Source organism: Lepidochelys kempii, chromosome 1, assembly GCF_965140285.1.
Source record: "Lepidochelys kempii isolate rLepKem1 chromosome 1, rLepKem1.hap1, whole genome shotgun sequence".
NCBI lineage: Eukaryota > Metazoa > Chordata > Testudines > Cheloniidae > Lepidochelys > Lepidochelys kempii.
In genome coordinates, this window is record NC_136380.1 from 280,305,399 (window position 1) to 280,328,658 (window position 23,260).

At 41.6% G+C, this 23,260-nt stretch overlaps 1 protein-coding gene across 7 annotated transcripts in view; it reads left to right on the plus strand.

Moving 5' to 3' along the window:
* Positions 1 to 2,358: 2,358 nt before the first annotated feature.
* Positions 2,359 to 23,260, plus strand: part of PPP1R12A (protein phosphatase 1 regulatory subunit 12A) — a 221,737-nt gene continuing 200,835 nt past the window's right edge. For 4 of the 7 annotated variants that reach the window (XM_073327673.2, XM_073327672.2, XM_073327674.2 and 1 more), the window contains exon 1: positions 2,359 to 2,737. In XM_073327673.2, coding sequence (XP_073183774.1) covers positions 2,501 to 2,737 — 237 coding nt within the window. In that variant the 5' untranslated portion in view covers positions 2,359 to 2,500. Of the gene's footprint in view, positions 2,738 to 16,809; positions 17,024 to 19,752; positions 21,111 to 23,260 lie in introns of those variants that run through there. The other 3 variants (XM_073327676.2, XM_073327678.2, XM_073327677.2) reach the window with 3 other exon arrangements.

A 23,260-nucleotide genomic window follows, 5' to 3' on the forward strand; every position in this document is an offset into this window, starting at 1 on the left:
CTGTCTTGTGACAGTGGCCAATGTCAGGTGCTTCTAAGGGAATGATCAGACCAGGTAATGACACATTGAACCATCCCATTGTCCACTCCCAGCATCTGACAGTCAAAGGACAGTTTAAGGACATGCAGAGCATGGGCCTGCATCCCTTGATTATCTTGGCTAATAGCCAATGTACTTATCCTGAGGGACTGATCTAATTCTTTGTTCAACCCATTCATAGTTTTGCCTTTCAAAATATAATGAACACACATCTACAACTCCAAGATACCTTTACAACCACAAGAATTCTAAAATCATGAGTTATACACCCTCGAGTCAAGAAATTTTAATAAATAAATATTTTTTTATGTGTCTCTTTGTTCCTGAGCCTGTAGGGTGAGTAAGGCCAGTTCCAATGCCTTGACCCTAAACACCTGAATGAATCTTAGTCTACCCTCATACTCCCAAACATTTAATATACCTAAGGCCATATCTACACTTTAAGTGTGGGTTAACTCAAGTTATGTCAGCACAGAGTCACTACGGTTACTATGTCACTTGTGTGCATGCCTCCTGGACTCCTTGTCTCAGCAGTCAGGGTACTCACCAGAAGCACTTGTATAGATTCAGAGTGAGGTGCACCACGAATAGATATCCTACTGTCCACCCACTGTATTTTGGGAAGCTTTGGTTTGGCAGCATATGCTGGGTACTAAACAGGTCAGACTGGGGTGGTTGTGGCCATGGGATCCAACTTCTTATAACGCATTGTTAACCATCCACTAATTTTATTTGTATCCCATACATAAACGTATACATAATGTTTACACCTTTTTTTCTAAACCTACTAACCTGCCTGGCCCTCCTCACTGTCTGCCATCTCACACAGAATCATGGAGCTTGCATGGCTCTGCACTACTGTCATGAGCATTTGCACCCAAAGGTGCATGCTCCTTTACTATTTGCAGATCAGCAAACATACATGTGGGGTGTGACATTATACTCTACATTCTTTATGAAAATATGCTTTTGATACAGATATGACATAGCTAATATATACTTTATGCAAGGTGGCTGATGTGGGGTAGTTTCATCACATTGCAGTGTTACAGGTAGCACATCCCTATAGTTTGCAGTTTTGTGTGTGTGTGAAAATGCTATCTGTAGGACTGTGCTACCTGCAGCTGCAACAGGTCCAACTTTGCTTAAAAAAGGCCATCTGATTTAGCTAATTCCTACAAATAGCAGTCTCCCATACCAGCAGTGTCAGAAACTGCTGTCTGTAGGAATTAACTTCATCACGTTGCAGTGTTACAGGTAGCACATCCCTATACTTTGCAGTTTCATACATGGGGGTGGGGGGTGGGGAGAGGAAGTGGTGGTTGGTGTGTGTGAATGCTATCTGTAGGACCATGCTACCTGCAGCAGTGACAGGTCCTACTTTGCTAAGAAAGGTATTTCAAGCAGTCTCACATGTAAAACCAACCTGATAGCTTTCTTTAACAGTGTAACAAGCCTACAAGCGGTAGTTGTGGTATATCTTGCCTTTAGTAAGGCCTTTGATACCGTCTCCCATGACCTTCTCATAAACAAACTATGGAAATGAAACCTAGATGGAACTAAAATAAAATGGGCATAAGGAGTGGGGCTCTCCAGGGGTCAGTTCTGGATACGTTTCTATTCAAAATCTTAATGATTGAGATAATGGCATAGAAGGTACACTTATAGAGGTTGTGAAAATTTAAGGTCTAGAAAACATGACCTATGAGGGAAGACTGAAACATGATAACAGTTTTCAAGTATGTACAAATAAAGTAGCATCTTTTTACAAAAGCTGTTTCTTACAATCTACACGTATCCCTCACGGCTACAGGGAGCACGTTTCTACACAAAGCAATTTCACATACACGACAGTGCAAGACACGGCCATCGATAGGCATCGGCGACATCGGGTAGCAGTTTACTACAACAGCAGTTTCTTACAATCCACACGGTTCGAGAAGCGGTATCCTGCGCTGCACCTGCCAGCGAGCCCCGTGGCCTGCCGGCTGAACTGCTCACCTCAGCCCGCGCCCGCGCGGCTCAACGGCCCCTTGCTCTGCTGCCGCCCCGCCCAGCAGCCTACCGCTGAGGCGCGCTCCCCGCTCAGGGTCCCTGCGCCTCTCCCATCCCCCGCACCCGCTGCGGCTCCATCCCTGCCGCAGCCACCTCCACCCTGCCCCGCGCGCCCTTGGGCCGCTCCGAGCCGCGCCCAGGTCCCCGCCCACTCCCTCTGCTCAGGTCTGATCTCACGCTCCGGTCTTTCACAGCCCCGCCCTCTGATGTCTCCCTCCCCTCAGGACTCTCGCGAGATTATGTTAAAGCGGCCGGCCTCCGCGCCCCTTCTCCGGCTCTTTCCCTCTAGGCGGGTGAGCGAGTGCGGCGCGGCGGCGGCGGCCGGGTCGGCCGCGGTGCTCTATGGGATAGTGGTGGATAGAGGCTCTCCTCGGTTCGGAGCGCTAGGGCCAGCCAGGAGCGGGGCATGAAGATGGCGGACGCCAAACAGAAGCGGAACGAGCAGCTGAAGCGCTGGCTCGGCTCCGAGACCGACCTGGAGCCGCCCGTGGTCAAGCGCAAAAAGACCAAGGTGAAGTTCGATGACGGCGCCGTCTTCCTGGCTGCCTGCTCCAGCGGGGACACGGACGAGGTGCTGCGGCTGCTGGAGCGGGGCGCCGACATCAACTACGCCAATGTGGACGGGCTCACCGCACTGCACCAGGTCCGTGCGGGGCCTGGCTCGGCCTGGGCGGGGGGGAGCTGGGGCTGGGCCTGGCCGCGCGGGGGCGGGAGGGGCCCGGTGGTCGGGGCCCGGTGGTCGGGGGCGTGGGGAGGTGCTGCCAAGCCTGACTCCAGCTCTCTGCAGCGGGGTCTGTCCCGAGCCGATGGATCGGCCCTGCGGAGGCTGCTCTTCCTCGTTTTCCCTAGTCTCTGGGATCGGCCCTATTCCACTGTCTGGGGTGGCGGCTAAACCTTTTCCTCCCCTGAGTGGGGTGATCCGGGGCCCTCTCTGCCTTCCTTCCCCCGGGGACGGTGTCGGTGGGACCCCCCGGCTATGGATAGCATGGAGGGTGTCGCTGAGAAAGCTGGGTCCGCCGGGGCCCTGCCCGCTGTGTGTCCAGGGAGGAGAGATGGCGCCCCGGAGTCGGGGGAGGTGAAGGGCAGATCCCGGAAAGGGGGTGGTGTTGGCAGGTAAGGATGGTGGGATGAGAAACAGGGTCACTCCCATGTTTGCTGTTATCGGGAGAGAGTTCCTGCCGCCCCGACCCTTCCAATTTTTCTGCACTTCAGGGGATTAAATCTGCTTTTTGTGAAGGCGGATCATTTATTTTTCTCTGGTTTCTAGGGGGAAACTAGTGTTTTGTTCTTAATATAGAAACGTTTGTCGATACGAGACAGGCTTCTTTCTTTATTGATGGTTTCTGCCGCAGTGTGAAAGCCCTACTCTTAGGTTAGCAGTGTTTTTACAGGATATTTTTCCTGCGGTGGGAGGTTGTAAGAAGGGATTGCTTTGTCCATGGTTTTTGAACTGAGATCTAATTTTCTATTCCATTCCCCCCACCCTTAATGAAAGTGGCCGTGAAGTTTCCTCAAAATGGATGCTTTGTGCATGTTAAAGTTTTATAGCAATCTGATTGGAATCTGAAAATGTTAGCCAAATAAGGAAAGGCAGTGGCAATCCAGAGATAATGTGGGTTTGCCTGAATAGTTTTCGTTTCTGCAACAGACCAAAAACCATAGCAGCATATTAAATTCACTAAACTAAATTCAGAAAAGAAAGAATAATCTCTTTGATAGATTAATGTTTTGTTTTGAAAATTGTACCTCAGTAGTTCCAGAAAGACTTAGTAATTATGAGCTCTAGTTCGATCAGGTAAAAAAATCTTTCCAAAATAGCGCAGTGAGGGAATTCAGAGCAGTGTTGTGACCGTGTTCTCTTTCTAAACAGGAACTGGTGACTTTAGTATGTGGTAAACCTCTTGATAGTGAAATAAGTGTGAGGAATGCCCCATTATTTATTGTAATAGCTAACAATAAATGGATTGCTAAGAACTGGATTTTATACTTTTAACTCTTACTGTAATGTAAGGTGTATATAATAGCTTTACTGTTTCCTGTACAAAAGTTGTCACCTGCCCTTTCATTGTATTATTAGCCTTGACAGAATTGGTAATATTGTTATTAGAATATTGATAATATTGGTTATATTGTTAATATATAAACAAGTTCTTTCAGGTCCAGAATGTATAGAACTTTTAATGGTGGGAACAAAAGAAGTGTTGTTTTTTATAGTTATTGGTAGAACAACAAATTAAGACTAAGGTTTCCGTTTTTTGGCCATTCTGAGAAGCCTTTTTAAAAAGCAGGTGAGGAGGAGTCTCTTTGACAACTTTATGATATTGTAATGCAACATTTTTAGCATTTATTAATGTCATCCTTGCCTCTGTGCTGCCAGACTTTCACCCCTCCTTAATTTGCAAGCTGACCGCAGATAGTGGGAGATCAAGATAGCTGCAAGTTTTTGGTTTTTTGCTTAAACTTCTGTTGGAGTAGTTGATACTCTAGTGTTACTACTATGGGATAACTAAAAATGGCTTTGGGAGGCTTCTGTCGACAAACATCTAGTTGAAAAGCAAATTGGGAGATTTAAATGTGAATTGATTGTATATTCTCCCAAGCCCCTCAGGGAATGTATTGGTTGCAGTGTCCCTTTAATTGACACACAGTCTTTAGTGTAGCCAAACTTCTTTGTTGTTCATGCATTTGAGACAAAATAGAAAATGCTGCACATCTTATTTATCATAGATGGGTCTACTCTAAATGAGAGCTGTTGTGGTATGAAGTAAGGCCAGATGTACCGTAGGGAAACTTCTCAAAAGTTTAGCACTTTGCTAATGCCATTGTGACTTTACCAGTGTCGGTAATTTTGAAAGCCCTATTATAGACAGGATTTTCCATGGTTACCATCATTTTTAAGCACTATATCAATTTAGACCTGCTCATCCATGTGAAACAAGAATACCTGCATGATATCTAAAATGAAGTGATTTATCCCCATTTTTGGACCGCTTTCTTCCCCCGGTTCTCATCCATTTATTCCACATCACCTGCGTTCTCCTGTCTTGAGTCGCCCACCATGAGTTAGGTTTTAGTGCACTAGAGCAGGAGCATAAACTACATTTTTGTAATATTTTCTTGTAGACACAAGGCAGTATAGGAAAAAGGGATAAGCAGCACTTTCCTTCAAAACGTTGGTGGCAGTTCCTCAACACATTCAGCCGTGAACACATGGGGTAGCTTCAGTTTCAGGGTATATGTACAGTGCAGCTAGAGGTGTAATTTCCAGCTCAGGTGTATGCATGCTAGGTTTGATCAAACTATTGAGCTAAAAATAACAGTTTAGCTGTACAGCACAAGCTAGCTGCCTGAGAACAATCCTGTTGGAGTCTCTCTAAGTAAGTACTTGGGCAGGTAGATTGCTGCTACCACGGTGGCTAACATGCTCTTATAGCATACTAGCTGGATCAAAGTTAATGCATATGTGTCTACCCATAGAACTCCAACTTCAGCATAGACGTAGCCTCAGTTTCCACTGTGGCAACAAGTTGTGCTACCAGCCAAACCACTGTGCCATTCATTAGGCAATCTGTTCCAATATTAAGGCTCAAAAGCTATTTGGGTGGAGTAATAAAATTTGTAGGATGAACTAGGCAGGGTTTTTGTCCCTCTTCCTGTATAACAAAACAAATTCTTACTGTGCTTCTTATTCAGTATGCATTCTAAAGGCCAATGTGTACTGCAGACATTTATTTCTGAGATGGAAAGTCTAAGTGCTTCTCTTCCCCCATACTGCCTACACATTTTAATTCTACAGTGATTTGACACTAATTGCTGATTTCATTTTATATTTTGCTGCGCAGAAGTAGGCATGGTGCATGTTAAGTGCACTTCTTTTTTAAAGGGATGCAACATATTAAACTACGTTTTGTCACATTTACCAGCTATATTCCAAGTAGTATTTAAGCTTCCTATTTGCAAATCAGTACAGAAAAATATTTTTGTTTTGTAATCTAGGTTAGAATAGATTATCATAATGGTCCCTTCTGGTTTTAACATCTTTGAATTTGAATCTTATTTTCTGCCTTTGACAGGGTTGTGCATAGTTGGTTTCCATGTTTTTTGGGTTGGGGCTTCCTAATCCAAAATGTTCCATTAACTCAATGGAAGTTGTAAAAGACAGAGTCTCTGAATAATGCATTTTTTCTGTATAACTGTCATGTGCATAGATGTAACGCTGGGATTGTAGGGGTTAACTCTTTTTCTTGTGATGTGTCCTTCCAGGTAATTCAGCGGGACTTAAGAGAAGAATAGAATCAGGAGGCGAAATGTGATGTCATGTAGATGTGGGAATATAACACTAGCTATTTGAATTGAACCCTTGATATTTATCGTGCAGATTGACTTCATTGCCTTACTATCTATTAAACTCTTCTTCCTAACAAAATCTGCTGTGTAGTCTGAAGAAGAGTTCTGTGTAGCTCGAAAGCTTGTACGGTATCTCTCACCAACAGAAGTGGGTCCAATAAAGGTGTTACGTCACCCACTCTGTAGCTAGAACATAGTTTTCATGTGGGGTGTGGGGGAACTGATTTTAAGAATATCTTAATGCTGTTGTCTTGGTATCGTATAGCACTGGCTCAGCAGTGGCTAACAACACTATAACCACAGATCATTCATTATAGAACTGTACAGTGGTCTGGTTTTGGCTGACAAAGGGCAAACTTGGAGATGACAGTACATGCCATGTATGCAAGTTATTGTTATCTTAATATTTACTAATCGCAGAGGTAGTTGCTTTGAGTTTACTTTGACATAAGTTAACTGCCTCCCTTTTCTTTCAAAGAGATCCAGTTATTGCTTATTTATCGCAAACGTATATACTTGATCACTCATGCTGACATGGGCTTTAGTACTGGTTGTCATTAAATATCTTGGGTAATAGCCTTATCCCCTTCTAGAGCCCTTACACCTGGTTAAAGGGCTGGAGTGGTGTAAAAGGATGATTAAAAACCAGTGATTGAGCTGTAGATGGAGCCCACTGGCATAAAAACAAGGAAAGACAGCTGTAAAGCTGTCTTCTGAGGACCCCTTGTAAGCCCTGGGATAGGAAGTTACCAGACACAACATATAGCATGGCAGCTCGGTAGCCAGGGGTAGATTGCTGTAATCTAAGCTCCTATGGCCATCTACACTACGATAGGAGCTGCAGAGCAATTTAGGATCAAGATGATGCAAAAATGGCTCAAAGCCACCTTAGCACCCAATCCCCACTCCCTGAGCTGCGACTTCAATGGTGTTGGTCTTACTGGAGGACAGAGTCTTGCCCCATTTGCAGAAACGAATTAGTTTTACATTAGATATAAAAATTTGCACAAAAATCTTGAAATCCATACGTCAGAATTTGTACTTGGTTTACTGTGAAATTGATACCTTCCATCTCATTGCATGGGGGGGAAATCATTCTTGTTTCTGATAACACTGTACGCTTAGAGGTAAGGATTTTAAAAAATCCTTTATTGGTCATTGTTCTGCTTTTTTTCCTTTTTGCATGTGTCTCAGTGTGGACAACAGAAGTGGGGAAATCAGTTTCATAGAAATCATAGACTATCAGGGTTGGAAGGGACCTCAGGAGGTCATCTAGTCCAACCCCCTGCTCAAAGCAGGACCAATCCCCAATTTTTGCCCTAGATCCCTAAATGGCCCCCTCAAGGATTGAACTCACAACCCTGGGTTTATCAGGCCAATGCTCAAACCACTGAGCTATTCCTCCCCCCACTTCTAGGTTCTTAATGTTGCACTGTCTGACTTCAGATGTTTGTTTTTAAAAAATTACTATAACGTAAAGAAATGAGTGGAAACGCTTCTGCTGGCCATAGATTCTGTAAAACGTGTTCATTTCCAGGAAATGAGAATTGAATAGCATACTTCACTGTGTAATAACTATTATATAACTAATAACTATTTTAAGGTAACTCTTAATTTCCTGATTTCTGTGCTTAATTTTGCAACCTTAATATTGCATTAATAAAGGCCTGTCTAATTTCCGTCCTCTCTAAAGAAATAGTGGTGGTGGAGGAAGAGATAAAGTATATGAAGTGTTGGGTACATCATGTGCCCCTTCATACTACATGATAACTGAGGACATCTTTAGTACTTAGCCTACATACAAGAAAAATTCTATTAAGCATATGACTGCATACAAATTTTTGTAGAGTGCAATAATTGTAAATGTTATACCTCTCCAAACTTGGCTTAACAGCCTTGTGCATACTGAGGATTAACTATGTGCCAGGTTTGAACCCAACCTTTCTTTTTTGAGTTGTACGTAAAGGCATCACATTCTCTGCTAAGTGTCCTCTTTTAAATGCACAAATATAATAATTTAACTGAATTCTAGCATATAGGCTGAGACGAAGCTTGGGGAAACTCCCATCTTAAAAATTACTGGCAATGACATGAGTAGAAACATCTCAAACTTATTTATAGTATCTGTAATGTAGCATTTGAAGAATACGTTTATAAGATAGTCACATAGGTTTCATAACAAATTCAAAATATTGGCAATAACTACAGCCAGTATAATCTTTTATTTTGTAAAATAAGTTACTGTTTAATGACCGTGTCTTCTAGTTGTAAACTTTACCCTGGAATTAAATATTCTTGAGTCAGTACACTGATGCGTTTACAGACTTCATTGGCACAATGAAATGTGTAGATTAAATGCCATGCGTGTTCTGACATACGGTACGCTTGATTTTTTTAAAATTTTTCTCTTTTGTAACCTACTTTTGTGTAGTAAAAGGAATGTTACATAAACCACTCATCACGATAGGTCGTTTGGGAACCACTGCATGTGAACAGATTCAGGTTGAGGAAGTTAATTGCTGATCTAGGCAGATGTCTGTGCTACAGCTGCAGTACTGCAGTTAAACTGCTGTACTGTAGACCAGTGGTTCTCAACCTGTGGCCCGTGGGCCACTTACGGCCTAATCAGCACATGGCTGCAGCCACGTGACATCCTCAGAGCAATACACGTAGTGTGTATATATAGTGTGGATGCGGCTCCGGATCTGCATATGTGGCCAACAATGGTAAATAGGTTGAGAACTATTGGTATAGACACTTGCTACACTGAGAGAAGGGTTTTTTCCCATCACTCCAGTAAATCCATACCCTTGAGGCAGGAGCTAGGTCAATGGAAGAATTCTTCTGTCAAACTAGCTGTGTCTACAATGGGGGTTAGGTCACCCTAACTATGTTGCACAGGGTGTGAAATTTTTCATAGCCCTGAGCAGTGTACCTAGGTTGACCTAATTTTTAGGTAGTGGAGTAGACTAAGCCTAAGTGTCACTGTAGCCTTTGAACATAAATTGTAACTATTTCACTTCTATTTATTGAAATGGTATAATTCAGATTGTATTGTGAGCTCCAGGGTGGGGCAGATCCTCGGATAATTGCTATTGGAACCATGACTTCAATAGATCATCCTTAAGTTGAGTATCTGTGCCGATGTCTTCTGTGTATACACTATGGGCATAACTGGAAATAATACAAGCTTTTGAATGGTTAGTTTTGTGTTGTTTTGGTGACCTTATAATGTCTATTCCAGTTAATAGGAGATGCTTACTGATATAAGTAATTTGAGGACTACAAAAGAGAGAGACTACATGACATTCAGTAACATTTACCTGATTATATTTTATTGTTCTGACCAAATCCTTCAAAGGATGAATTACAAAAGAGCAAGCACTTGCCCCTTAATTGTCTCTTGTTCAGTTTAATTTCCCTTCTGAGATGAAAACTAAGGTTTTTAGCCATTAAGTACATCACAATTAAGAATTCACCACTTGGCATGCATTGAGTAGTGCAAAATTTCATACTGCATGTAAAAGTCGTTATTCTTATTAGTTTTCTTTGTTGATCTAATTGGAATAGAGCTGCAAGTCTGTATGGCTAGCTGTAAGCAGTGCATGTTCAGATGCTATCAGATGGGTGGAGACATTCCAAGCTGTCATGCTTGCTGTGTGCATTCCTGAAATGAGTCAATGGAAACCTTGGCATAGGAGTGGAGGCATTCCTCAGCTGTCACCTTTCTAGTAGTCTGTTAAAGTGCATTGTGATATGTCAGTAAGAAAAAGATTATCATGTATTTACAACAAACAAAATGTTTAGTCATGCATTGTCTCTGGAGTTTTAAACCTAGATTTTAAATCAGGTATAGTAAGTTTTGTCAAACTGCCACCTACGAAAGTGGTGTGTTAATGGCTTTTGAGGCATCACTAACTACTGTACAAAACAGTTCATCTTGTCTTCCCCTTTAAATTTACTGATGCAGAGTTTTAGAAATGTTTTCAAATATGAGTGGTGGCATTCATTTCTCCATTACTGTCATACACCTTCTTAGAGCGTATTAGGAATATAAGGCTAATGGGGGGCATTTAAAATAATAAAATGTAATTGATCTTCAATAAATACAGGGATTTTAATAAATAGGCTGAGGCACTACAGACAAAATAATCACACAAAGGCCCAGTTTGGCATTGCACCTGCTTATGGTGACTCTGGATTTTCTCCACGAGAATGCTAGTTATTGCTTTTGACATTTAATCACTAATAAGAACTGTGCAGCTCTATTTGTTGTCAGACAAAAACCTGTCACTCTTAATCAAAATTGGCTGGTTCCAAATTATTTTAATACTAATACTTACATTTGTAACATGTAGAATGTTCTAGGTAGTGCTTTCCAAATTCATAAGAGGAGACCATCTAAAAACACAAGCTTACCATAGGGGCAAACATGAAGGGTAGAGGGAAGGAATGCAGCATTCAAGCAAACTAATTAATTTGGCACATGACTTTTTTTATAAAAATGTCCATGCATAAACATAGAAACTCTTTGTATCCCTTATTCACTATTATATTTTTTCCGTAAAATATCATCTCATCTTTCTCCCCAAGACTACCCTAAGTAATAAATAAATAAAATTTCTAGCTTCCCTCTATCTAGGACCTATCTCATTAGTCACTGCAGATGGGGGAGCACTGCCAGTTAACAGCTAAATAATGTGCACAAAATTCTAGTAGTGTGGCTCTGCAAGATCTTGATTTATGGGAGAGGGGGGTCATGGTAGGAGCCCTTGAGGCCAACCTGTCAGCCACTCTCCCTTATTGTGTGGAATGGTTCTAATTTCTGGGTTTTGTGTTATGAAGTTCTAGACGTGTATACAATACAAAGTCTTTTTTGTTGTCGTCCCCTCCTCCCTCTCTCGCCCCCCCCTCCCCCAATTCAGCTGGGCTACTGTAGCTTTGTTTCTTTTGATTGCCAGTTCACCATTCCTTTGCTTGATAGTGTGAATCAGGATGGATAAACATGGTTTTTTTTAAAAGAAGTGGTTTTAGTTTTGTTTTATGTTGCTAGTTCTTCCCACCTGATAGTTTTGAATTACTGTGTCATGTACTTGTTTTGTTAGTAGAACTTCAAATTTTGTTCTCAGTTTCACTCTGATAATGCACATCTGTGCTGAGAGACTAGCTCAGAGCCTGTGAGAACACAAGCTTGAACATAAAATTGACGGGCATATATTCCATTCTGTATTTGCAAGCAGCACCACCTTCTGATAAATTATTAATGGAGACTTTAAAGTGGCTTATATGGGACTCTATTTATAAAGAATTAAAGGAGGCTGATATAATTAATGCAAATCAGCGTGGATTTACGGAAAATGGATCCTGTCAAACTAACTTTATTTTTTAGTGAGATTACAGGATTTATAATGGTAATGTACTTAGACTTCTGGTGTTTGACTTATTACCAGATAACATTTTTGATTAAAGAACTAGAACAATATAAAATTGATACGGTATGTTATATGGATTAAAACTGATAGGTCTCAGAATATAATTATAAATGGGGAATCATCATTGATTGGGTATGTTTCTAGTGGGGTCCTGCAGGTTTTGGTTCTTAGCCCTATGCTATTTAACATTTTTATTAATGACCTGCAAGAAAACATAAAATCATCACTGAAAGTTTGCAGAAGACCCATACATTGGGGGAATGGTAAATAGTGAAGAGGATAGGTCACTGATTAAGAGCGATCTGGATCGCTTGGCAAGCTGGGCTCAAGAAAATACGCATTTTAATACACCTAAATGCATATACGTCTAGGAGTAATATTTCCAGGATGGTGGACACGATCCTGAGAAGTGGTGACTCTGAAAAAGATTTGGGAATCATGATGCTAAACGTGAGCTCCCAGCACAACGCTGTGGCCCGAAGGGTTAATATGACCCTTGGATGCATAAACAGTGGAGTGTTGAGTAAAATAGGTTATTTTATCACTGTATTTGGCACTGCTGTTGGAAGATTGTGTCCAGTTCTGATGTCCACAATTGAAGAAGCACATCAATAAATTGGAGAGGGATGGTTCAGAGAAGAGCTACAAGAATGATTAAAAGAATGGAAAATGTGCCTCGTAGAGGTAGATCCAAGGAGCTCAAGCTATTTAGCTTAACAAAGAAGTTTTAAAGGGGTAATTTGATCAGTCTATTAGGAGCTGCTTGGGGGAACAAATATTTGATAATGGGCTCTTCAGCATAGTAGACAAAGCTATAACATGATCAAAGGACTGGAAGTTCAAGCTAGTTAAATTCAGACTGGAAATAAGGTGTACATTTTTAAGAGTAATTTACCATTGGAACAATTTACCAATTTAATCATGTTGGATTCTTTATCTTTAGACACTTTAAAATCAAGATTGGATGTTTTTCTAAAAGATCGGTTCTGGGAATTATTTTGAGGGAAATTCTATGGCCTGTGTTGTACAGAAGGTCAGACTAGATGATCACAATTTTCCCTTCTGACCCTGGAGTTTGTGAACCTGTTGAATTTCTGAAAAGCTTCACGAAAGCTTATGCTCAAAAAAATTTGTTAGTCTCTAAGGTGCCACAAGTATTCCTTTTCTTTTTGCAGATACAGACTAACACAGCTGCTACTCTGAAACCTGAAAGAAAGCTGAAATTCTTTGACTAGGCTATATTTCTCCATCAGTTTGTAGTTTTCATGGGCCATGTGCGTCTTGTAGTTTTTTAAAATCATACCCATAGGTGCTTAAAATGTAGACTTAGGATCCTTGTTTTGAAAACTTTGGCCTATGTATTTACAAAAAATAAGTTTGTGATAATTTTGTCAATGTATCGAAAGTCTAAACTTTCAGTCTTGTTTTGAGATGAGATTTTTATGCCACAAAAGTTTTAATAACAACAACTTTACAGTGTTGTAAACATGCACATGCTTAGCTTTACTCACATGAATAGTCACTGAAATCATACTATTCTATTATTATGAACTACTTTACATAACTGCGTTAGTGTTTCCAGGACCAAGACCTTAACTTTATGTATCTTGTCTTTAGCATTTTTGTAAAATTTGAGACCTTACCAGAAGGGTCAGTTAAAAAGTCTCAGCATTTAATTAAACTTTAAGTTTACATTAACACATTTTCAAATGAGTGTTACTAATCTACAGTTGACTTTAAATGTAAATTGCTTTGGTCTAAAAATCACTCTGTACTGGTGCTTTATGACTTGATGGTGCCTAACCTTCATAAAAAGCTCAGCTGAGGATAAGTGGTAGACTCATGTCTTGTGCCATCCTCCTCTTGGGTTTTAGTCCAGGTAAAGAGTGAAGTTTGTAATTGTATTAATTATGGCTAGAGGCCTCCCCAGCCAATATCAGATGGAATTAAAAACACAAGTTATATAAAACTGCAAATTATTAGAAATTTTACATTCTCACTTTGTCTAACCTGTGAAACTTTTTGTGCACTTTATTATAAGGGCCCTAAGTGATTAAAGCTACTTTGAATAGAGTGTAATTTGTCTCCAACTCCATGGAAAACAGTTTAACACTTTCTATTTTCTTGGCTCTCAAGAATAGCATAGGAGAGAGGGTGTGCTGCACTAATACTGTGGCTGTCAGTGAGTTTCTGTATGCAGTTCCCTTATTAGTGTGGACAAGGGGTGTTTAATACTGATACCGGCACGTCACTTTATATACTGGAGACCTAACTTACATATTAAGGGAAATTTATTTTTATTTGACTGCAGGAAGTTACAGTAAGATATTCTTACTGGTGTTTTGGTAACTTGACTAAGATGTAGGAGGCCTAGTATTACTATTTAGTTTCTACTGTTAGTTTGGGAAGAGTCATTTAATTAATGTCTTAAAAAAGAGGTGCTGTATGACTATTTTCTCTCTACCACTAACCCTCCAATACTTAATTTCACTTAGTATATGAATTAAAACAGCAAATAATTGCTCCTTTTTTGCTACTTGTAGCATGCCATGTCATCCTCACCCCCAGTCTATTTCAAACTTTAGCACCTTTCTCAACTATGTGAACAATTCTGAAGCCCTGGTTTATGCACAAACAAGATCTAGCATTTAGCACTGAAGATTTAAAAACAACCTCTTTGGACAAAAGCAGTTTTTTTAAAAAAACTCACCAGAACTGAACATATTTGAATCTTTATTAGGGTTGTGAACCTTCCCAGATTGGCCAGGAGTCTCCCGGAATCAGCCTCAATCTCTCGGTGACTATTAAAGACAATCCGGGAGATTTTAATAGGGCAAAGTCTGGTCAGTGGCACAGCAGGGCTAAGGCAGGCTCCCTACCTGCTCTGACTCTGCAGGATTCCCGGAAGTGACTGGCACGTCCCTCTGGCCTCTGCGCGCCGCCCCTGCAGCTCCAAATGGCCAGGAACCGTGGCCAGTGGGAGCTGTGGGGGTGGTGCCTGCAGGCAGGGGCAGCGCTCAGTCGGCTGGCTGCCCCTGAGCCTAGGAACTGGACATGCTGGTTGCTTCCGGGAGCCGCCCTAGGTAAGCGCTGCCTGGCCGGAGCCTGAACCCCTCGCCCCCTCCTGCACTCCAGCCCTGAACCCCCTGCTGCACCCAGACTCCCTCCCAGAGCCCACATCCCAGACTTCCTCCTGCACAACTCCCTGCCCCAGACCCAGCCTGGAGCCCCCTCCCACACTCCGAACCCCTCCATCCTAGCCCAGAGCCCGCCTCCCCTCCCTCACCCCCACCCCCTGTCCCAGTCCAGTGAAAGTGAGTGAGGGTGTAGGAGAGCAAGCGATGGAGTGAGCGGGGGCATGGCCTTGGAGAAGGAGTGGGGCCTCATGGGCTCGGATGGGGCAGGGGTGTTTGGGTTTGTGTGATTAAACAGTTGGCCAATCCTAATTACTGGTACCTCCTAGCTGGAGGCAGTACAAAAAATAGGCCAGGATGAATCTTGCTGTTAACCCCTATATGTCCCTCTGCTTGCTGGGTAATTGCAACACTGGACTCCTCACCAGAAAAGTTAATTTTGACCCTGCTATGGTATTTCAAAATATTTTGGTCTTGTAAGTGTTTAAAATGAAACACTTTCTCTGGCTGCAGTGCAGGGAGGGTGATAATCTTACAAATACTCCCCAAATTTCTATTAGTGTATAGTACTGTGCAATAAATACTTAACTTTTAACTTATTAGACTAGCTAGTGGGGGGAGGAGGTGGAAGGGGGGCAAATTTAGGTAAGAGGGAGCTTCAGTTGGGGTCCAGAAGCAGTGCCTTTCTGAGAAGCCAAGTCCTTGACAACTCCCAGCTTGCTTGTAAATAAAGTTGCAGGTACTGTAGTCAATGGCTCTTGCATGGACTCTCAATTCTTTATATTATCCTCTTGCCAGTATCTCTTAAATTTCAAATTATATTTCCCCAATAACTGTTGCAAAGAAGGAGCTTTCTGTCTCTTTGCTGCTTGGAACCTTTTTTGGAGTATGCTTATTCTATGAATGACTCTAGTGATTGTCTTTGCTTATAGCTTTTTGTAACAGTATCGTGAAACTAACAATTCTTGACTATTTCTCTGCTATGGAGTTCTGAATGACTAGTTTTACGACATCTTAATTTCAAGATGCTGCTGTTGGGGAATACCATTTGATGCAGCAGAACCATTGGACCTGCTTGCTGACTCAGAAAGATAACACAGCATTGGTTTGTATTCAGTTAATTTAGAAGAAGTAGAGGGACTAGAAAACTAGCCCATCTAAAGGTGCTTAAATTCTGCAGAAATCAATAGCTTTGGGCTCTCACAATTTGTCAGCTGACTCAGGCTCCTCGGGTTGCGGGGCTGTTCCATTGCTGTGTAGGCTTCTGGGCTCAGGTTGGAGCCTGGGCTCTAGGACCCTGTGAGGTGAGAGGGTCACAGAGCCATCTGTATAGCAATGAAACATGCATGCAGCTGGAGCCCTGTGAGCCCAAGTCCGCTAGCATGGGCCAGCCATGGATGTCAACCTGCTGTGAAGACGCTCTTAGGTGCTCCCAATTCTCCTCCTCCTCCTTCCCTGCACATGTTCCAGAATAGTAGTACCTAGGTGCCAAATAGAACTTTTTGTTCTCTGGTTTCCCCAGCTCTTCAGCTGCAGAGGAGAAATAGTTTTACCTTTTTTGACTGGGTGGTGGTGATGGGGGAGGGGGTATTGCATGTGAGGCAGTGAGAAGTGACCAAGTTCCTCTTTGGTTTTCCCCTTTTCACTATCCCTTTCTTTCATCATCCAGCCCTCCATCCATGATCTAGCTTTACTACTGTTGCTCAGAATTTTTCTAGTAGGCCTATACTGCTGCTACTCATAGCTTTTTCTTTTGCAGTAAATGAGTAATTTGATCTACGTGTTTCATTATTTCCCCCCAGAGACCACACCTACTGTAAAGATACAGATACAATTCTTTCTCAGCACTCTGAGCAGCAAAAGCGAAACTTCCAACAACTTCTACCCATGCATCTTAGAGCTGTGAAACTAACGAGAATCTTTAAATTACTCTGCTGTTCTTCCGAAAGGGAGGTAACTGTTATCAAACTGAGATCATAATTTCCTGCAGTGCAATTGTAATTATCTTCTAATAAGGTGAGTTACAAACAGTGAAGTCTAGATTTGTGGCTAAACTGCAGTACTTGGCGTGAGAGAATCTGGGTTCTATTCCTCCTTCTGTAGATGTTATGTTAGCTCTGCTTGTTCCCTATCTCTTAATGGTGAAAACACTTGCATGAAAGGTTTTCATGTATTTGCAGTAGAAGTTTGGCCTTAATTCATAAATGTGTGGAAGTCACTGTTTCTGTAATATCCTTAAGAGTTAAAAATGAAAGCCTCTTTAAAAGAAAAAAAACCCTTTTAATTAGCCAAGTTTATGAATAAATTTCAGACACTTGAGCTTGAGGTGTCACAAACTGTAATTATAATGACAAAAATTATTATTATGGCAGGGTAACCCAGGAATGGATCCTTAAATACAAGTCTTACAAAATCATTAAAATACTATCCTACATGCAGTTTGCCCACCTTTTTTTTAAATGAGGAGAAGTATGGACTACCAGTGAAACCCTGGCTCCCGGGAAGTCTGAAATCCAATGGAAGTCTTGTCTGTTGACTTTAAGGGAGTCAGGGTTTCACTCTAAATCTTACCCCTCAAATTACTCTGGGTGGGTAAAACATTGCAAGGCCGAAGTACATCCTACAACGTTGTTCTTGATTTCTGAAATTGGACTTGTTCTTGATTTCTGAAATTGGACTTGTTCTTGATTTCTGAAATTGGACTTGTTCTTGATTTCTGAAATTGGACTTGTTCTTGAATAGCTTGAGAAGTCCTTACTTAAACAATAACATCTTCTAACTTTCAGCAAAGACTTGATTTCTAAAGCCCCATTAAATGAGTCTAAACTTTTACTGCACACTTTTGCTCCTGACCCCTTAAAGGGCAAAATTGTGCTAACGTAGTAATCCTCCACCTTGTGTTTCAGAGGTTCAGGGGAAAAAGATGCCTTATTGGCCTGCAAGTCAGATGTATTCTCTTCTCCTGCCTTTTCATTAGAGTGTCAAAAGGTCTCAACTGGCTGAATGGGAGTGTGGCTGATCCTTCAAATATCCACTGGATGATATCTTAATGTTGATTTTAAGCATCATTTGCAGCAGTCAATTTTGTGGCAGCACAGCACACTTTTCAGTCAGGACTGCATGCAGTAATAGCTTCTAGCAGAACAGTCCTTTGAAATCTTTACTATTACAACCAAAAAAACCCCCAGCAAGAATCTTGGGAAGTTTCTATTTCTTCAGAAAAATCTACAATTTGGAACAACTTTACTAACCTGTACTAAAAAGTCAGTTTAGTTTGGAAGGACAAGCTGTAGTCTACTCCATGCATCAACAAAATGGCCATCAGAGTTCTGATCACTGAAGATTTGCTAATGAAGAGATGTGCTATGTAGAGAACAAGAATGCATTTTGTCTTTTGAGATAAGTTGATGGTTTGGTTTGGCAGCTAGTTTTCAAGTCCAAACAGTCTTTATGCAAAAGTGATATCTACATCACTGAGTAAATATGGAACATCAAGATAGCACTCCTCATCGTGATACATCAGCCTACATCCATCCTGTATCCAGATCTATATTTTTATTACTCATTAGTAAGGCTACTTTTATGTCACAGAGGTCATGGAAGTCACGGAATCTGTGACTTCCAGAGACCTCCGGGACATTCTCTGCTTCAGCCCCAGTGGCCGCGGGACTCTGGAGCTGGCAGCCAGCAGGGCCCTAGCGGGGTTCCAGCCACAGGCAACAGCCTCAGATGGAGGGGCTCCTTGGGCGAGCAGCTGGGGAGATATGGTCATCCTGCAGCTCCCAGCTGCCACGGTGGCAGGTGAAACCATGGAGCTGCCGCAGCAAAAGTCAGACAGGTCACGGCTTCCTTCAGTTTTTGTTTATTGCCCATTACCTGCCCATGACTTTTACTAAAATTAGCCATGGCAAAATCTTAGCCTTACTCATTCGCCAGTTATTCCCACCCCCCCCCCCTGCTTTCTCAGAGCCTCCCACTTTCTACCCAGGATTATGGACTTTCTTTCTAGGGGAGAATACAATCCAGCTGTAGCCATTTGGTCACATGGAAACCTTACAGCAGGCTGCTATATTCTCCAGCTTCAGATTTTCCTGCTTCACAGCAGGGCAGGAATGGTAGCAGTACTGATATAATACCTAGGTGCATGTAGAATTTTATGTCCTCATTTTCCTTACTGAACTGTAAGCAGGGCAGATTGTGGATCAAGATCTGCCCTTTAATGGGACAATATTGTGGCTCTTTGGACTGACTGGATAAGATCCCTATGGGTGACTAAAAGTCACTTTTGATTTTCTGTCTGGAGCTGTCCTCTGTCTTGCAGCAGAAAGGTGCAGCCACATATGAGCAAGTTACTATATGAGCAGATTCTCTGGGATGAGAAAAACCACAGTTAGGGATACTGTTTTGGAGGGGGGCATAGAATGGCAGCTGAGGAACATCAGTTAAATCTCAATTTCAGAAGTGAAAAAAGCTTTGCTGTACATTTAAATGACTGTTAATACAAAATACCGGAGTCATAAGGTACAATAACTGAAGTGTTTTAAAAATTGAATTGCTGCTATGAAGAATGGGGGCACCTTTCTTAAGAACAGGTGACTTGTCATTTCAGGGCTTGAAAATCTTAGGAAATACCTAGTACTCATCAAAAATGTGGTGGCTAAGGCAAAAGGAAGATTCTGGGGGACATCCTGATTAAGGTTCAGTTCTGCAGAAACTTTGTCTTCAGAACAAGATGTTATCTAGTTGTCTGGAGTTGTTTTTGTTGTAGCCATGCTAAGGATTTCAAAGACTTTCCTAAATAAGCCACCAAAAGCACTTCTGCAGAATGTGTTGCACAGCCTAACATTTTCAACATAAGTAAATTGGGCATGAGCGTGGATGGGAAATTAAATTCTGTAGGAACTAATGGTGTGGACTCCTCAGCCCCCAGAAGAACTTGTTCAAAATATTGTATTTCAATTTTAAAATGTATGTAAATTTTGGTAGCTGATGTTAAAATCTTAACTCTTACAAAATTAATACTTTGTTTGAGCCAAATTTAAGCTGAGGTTTTTTTTATACTTTATGTAATGTCAGGAATAAACATGAGGCTTGAATTCTGCTGTTGGGTATATCCACTTGGTTCCTAGTAAACCTGGTGGAAGCCCCACATCCAAGTAGAAAGTATAGCTTTAAATCAGTGTGTGTTTATAACTGTTGTGACTTGTTTGTATTACAGTAGAAAATTAAGGCCCCATTGTACAATGTACACACATAGCAAGAGACTGTCCCTACCTTGAAGCACTACACTATAAATAGACAAGAGACAAGTAGTAGGGGGTGGAGGAAGGAAAGAGGCACATAGAAATGAAATGACTTTACTAAGGAGACACCACAGGTCAGTGGCAAAGCTGGTAGGAGAACCTAGACCTTGTGAGTCTAGTAAAGCACCATAACCAGTGAACCATGCTATACTTCTAACTACTAAAGAGAGATCTCTCTCTTAACTACTGTAGAAATTCAGTATTTTTTTTTTTTGTGCTTTGTTTATGCCTCCATTCAGCCAATGACTCAAGAAAATCTGCCACCCCACACTGGAACCCATATGGGGGTATCATGAAACAATTACAAGCCATACTCGATGGGGACCACATTCTGAAAGAGATCTTTCCTGAACCCCTTCTTCTCACCTTCATGCAACCCCCCTCCTCGCCCGTTCCTCCCCCCTTCCCCCCAGCCTTGCTAGACTTATCAGATGCAAGTTCTCCACAGACCAGGGCACACCAACTCCAAATGGCACAAGACTCTGCCATAACAACAGACACACATTCTGCAGACCTATCTACAGTGCTACGATGATCAGTGCTCCCCAACACACCTTCCTAGATCCATGGCTCCTACATATGCCTGTCACAATATGGGTTGTATCTCCTACAGTGCACCAAATGCCCCAATAACTATGTGGGTGAAACCAGACAATCACTGTGTTCAGATGAACTCTCACAGAAAAATAAGACAAAAACGCAATACTACCTGTGAGCAAACACTTATCACAAAATGATCACTCCATATCTGACCTCTCAGTCCTTGTCCTCAAAGGAAATCTGAACAACACCTTCCAAAGGTAAGCCTGGGATTTTAAATCATAACTTTGCTATATGCTAAAAATCATGATCTTAATAAAGACACTGGATTCATGGCTTATTACAACAGTCTGTAACCCACTAATCCTCTCTTTTGGCCTGACTCTTGGAGCTGCGGAGGTATTAATGGGCTACTTCACCTTGAATGGTCTCTTAGAATTTGTTAACTGCTTATGCTAAACCTTCCACCTTGTATTTAGCTGTGACACTGAGTACCTTTCCTGAACCTGAAAAAGAGCTCTGTGTAGCTCAAAAGCTGCTTTCACCATCAGAAATTGATAAACTAAAATATATTACATCACCTACCTTGTGTCTCAAGAAAATTTTGACAGCTGCTAGCTTTTCATGGCTCTTTAGTTCCTAGCAGAGAACTTAAAATGTGAAGGCATAAATTATGCCTTCAGAACTTCCACTTCTTCAACTTCCTACTTTAGACAGGTGATTGAGTGTGAAGAATAGAAGAATCTGTTCTTGTAAAGCCAAGCAAATGTTAATTTTTTAAAATTTAGTATAATTGTGGAATACAGTTCATCCTTGCTGAACTCTGGAGATCCCAATTGAACTGTGTTCTCATCTGGTTTGGTATTGGAGTCATTCAGGTTTATTGGTCACAGACTATTAGGAGCTGGTTTCTAAAGACATTGAACCTAAAATTGTTCTTGAACCTATTGACTAAAGGTGCCAATGACCTGTGATTCAGATGACAGAACTTAAACTTGGGTCCAGTGTTACAAAACATTGTTTGAAAGTAGTTGAACTGAATATTGTGCTGTCTACTTCTTTAAATCACAAAAAGCAATAGTCTCAGGGAAGAAATTGTAACCATCTATAGCAAGTTTTTACATGATATTTCAATCCTCCAATAAACAAAGCCAAAGCCAGCTTAGAAGATGATACTGAGTGAGGGGTAAGCTGTTTTCTTCTAGCTTACATATGTCAGAGTAAGGTAATAATTATATGCTTAGCCCATTGGAAAGGAGTAAACTGAGAATAAATAGGATCAGAGAAAGATGTGCATCTCCCAGGTCTTCGGAGTGTGTGTGTGGGTGTGGGGGAAACAATAGTAAAAATGGGAAGGCAAACAAGATCAAAAGGCTTTCAGAATTGCTCTGTCAGTTCACTTAGGCCCCGTGCTAAAAATTTAATTTGCTGCCTAAAATAGATGTCACAATCACCAGTTTGGTAACTAATTCACTCATTCATAAGACAAGGTCCTGCCTGAATTACCCACCAGTTAGTGAGTGAAATGTATTGCAATGTGCTGAAATTGACACAATTGAAGACTTAAGAGTCCTCTGCCTACTTTTTCCTTTGCTGTTCTCTTTGGGCATATAATCTGAGGTGGTCTAATCAAAACTGAGGACCCCAAGTCATGCTTCACAAGTTTTTCTTAGCTGTCTTTGTCTCTGGTTTCTTTTGTGCCTTGACAAGTAATGCTATTGCAAGGGGCACTTACCATCAGGTTGTTCAGCTTGAACATGTTTTTCATGACGTGAGCCACATTGTGGGAGACTGTAGATTGTTCCAAGAGCTCCTGGATAGAGCAGTATTCAAGACAAAGGATGAGAAGAGGACATTGGTGTCCTCCATACAGTACAAATGACTTGCAACAAAGTGTCAGTAGCTTTTTTACTTCCTCATACTGCTCATCAACCAGTATCCACAGATGCTGGGTCGAAGAGCTAAATCTGTGATCTTTCACTTCTAACTCTGTAAAGAGTGCTCAACTCCTTTCACTGTATACCAGAGGAGCTGGAACCTTTTCAAGGAAAGGGGAAGTGGGGTGGAGGGAGAAAGGACACAGCAGCAGGCACTTTCAGCTTCCATCCCAATGGGCTGTTACTTCTTAAACAGCAGTGGCTATTCCACGGAGTTTTATAGCTAGTCCATTGACTTTATGCATGGAAGTAGCCTTAGATAGATGGAGTATGATCTCTCTCAGATCATCTTTGCTTCTGAAGAACTGTTTGAACTGAACCTGGAAGCCTGTGCAGGAAGAGGAAGTCACTGTAGTTGGAGACTTAGTAGAATATGCTCCTTGCTACCCATTAAGCAGAGCAGACCTATTTTTTGCAGATACAGTTTCTGAGTGGTCTTCAGGAATGCCACCCCTTCACCCAAGTGAATCAGT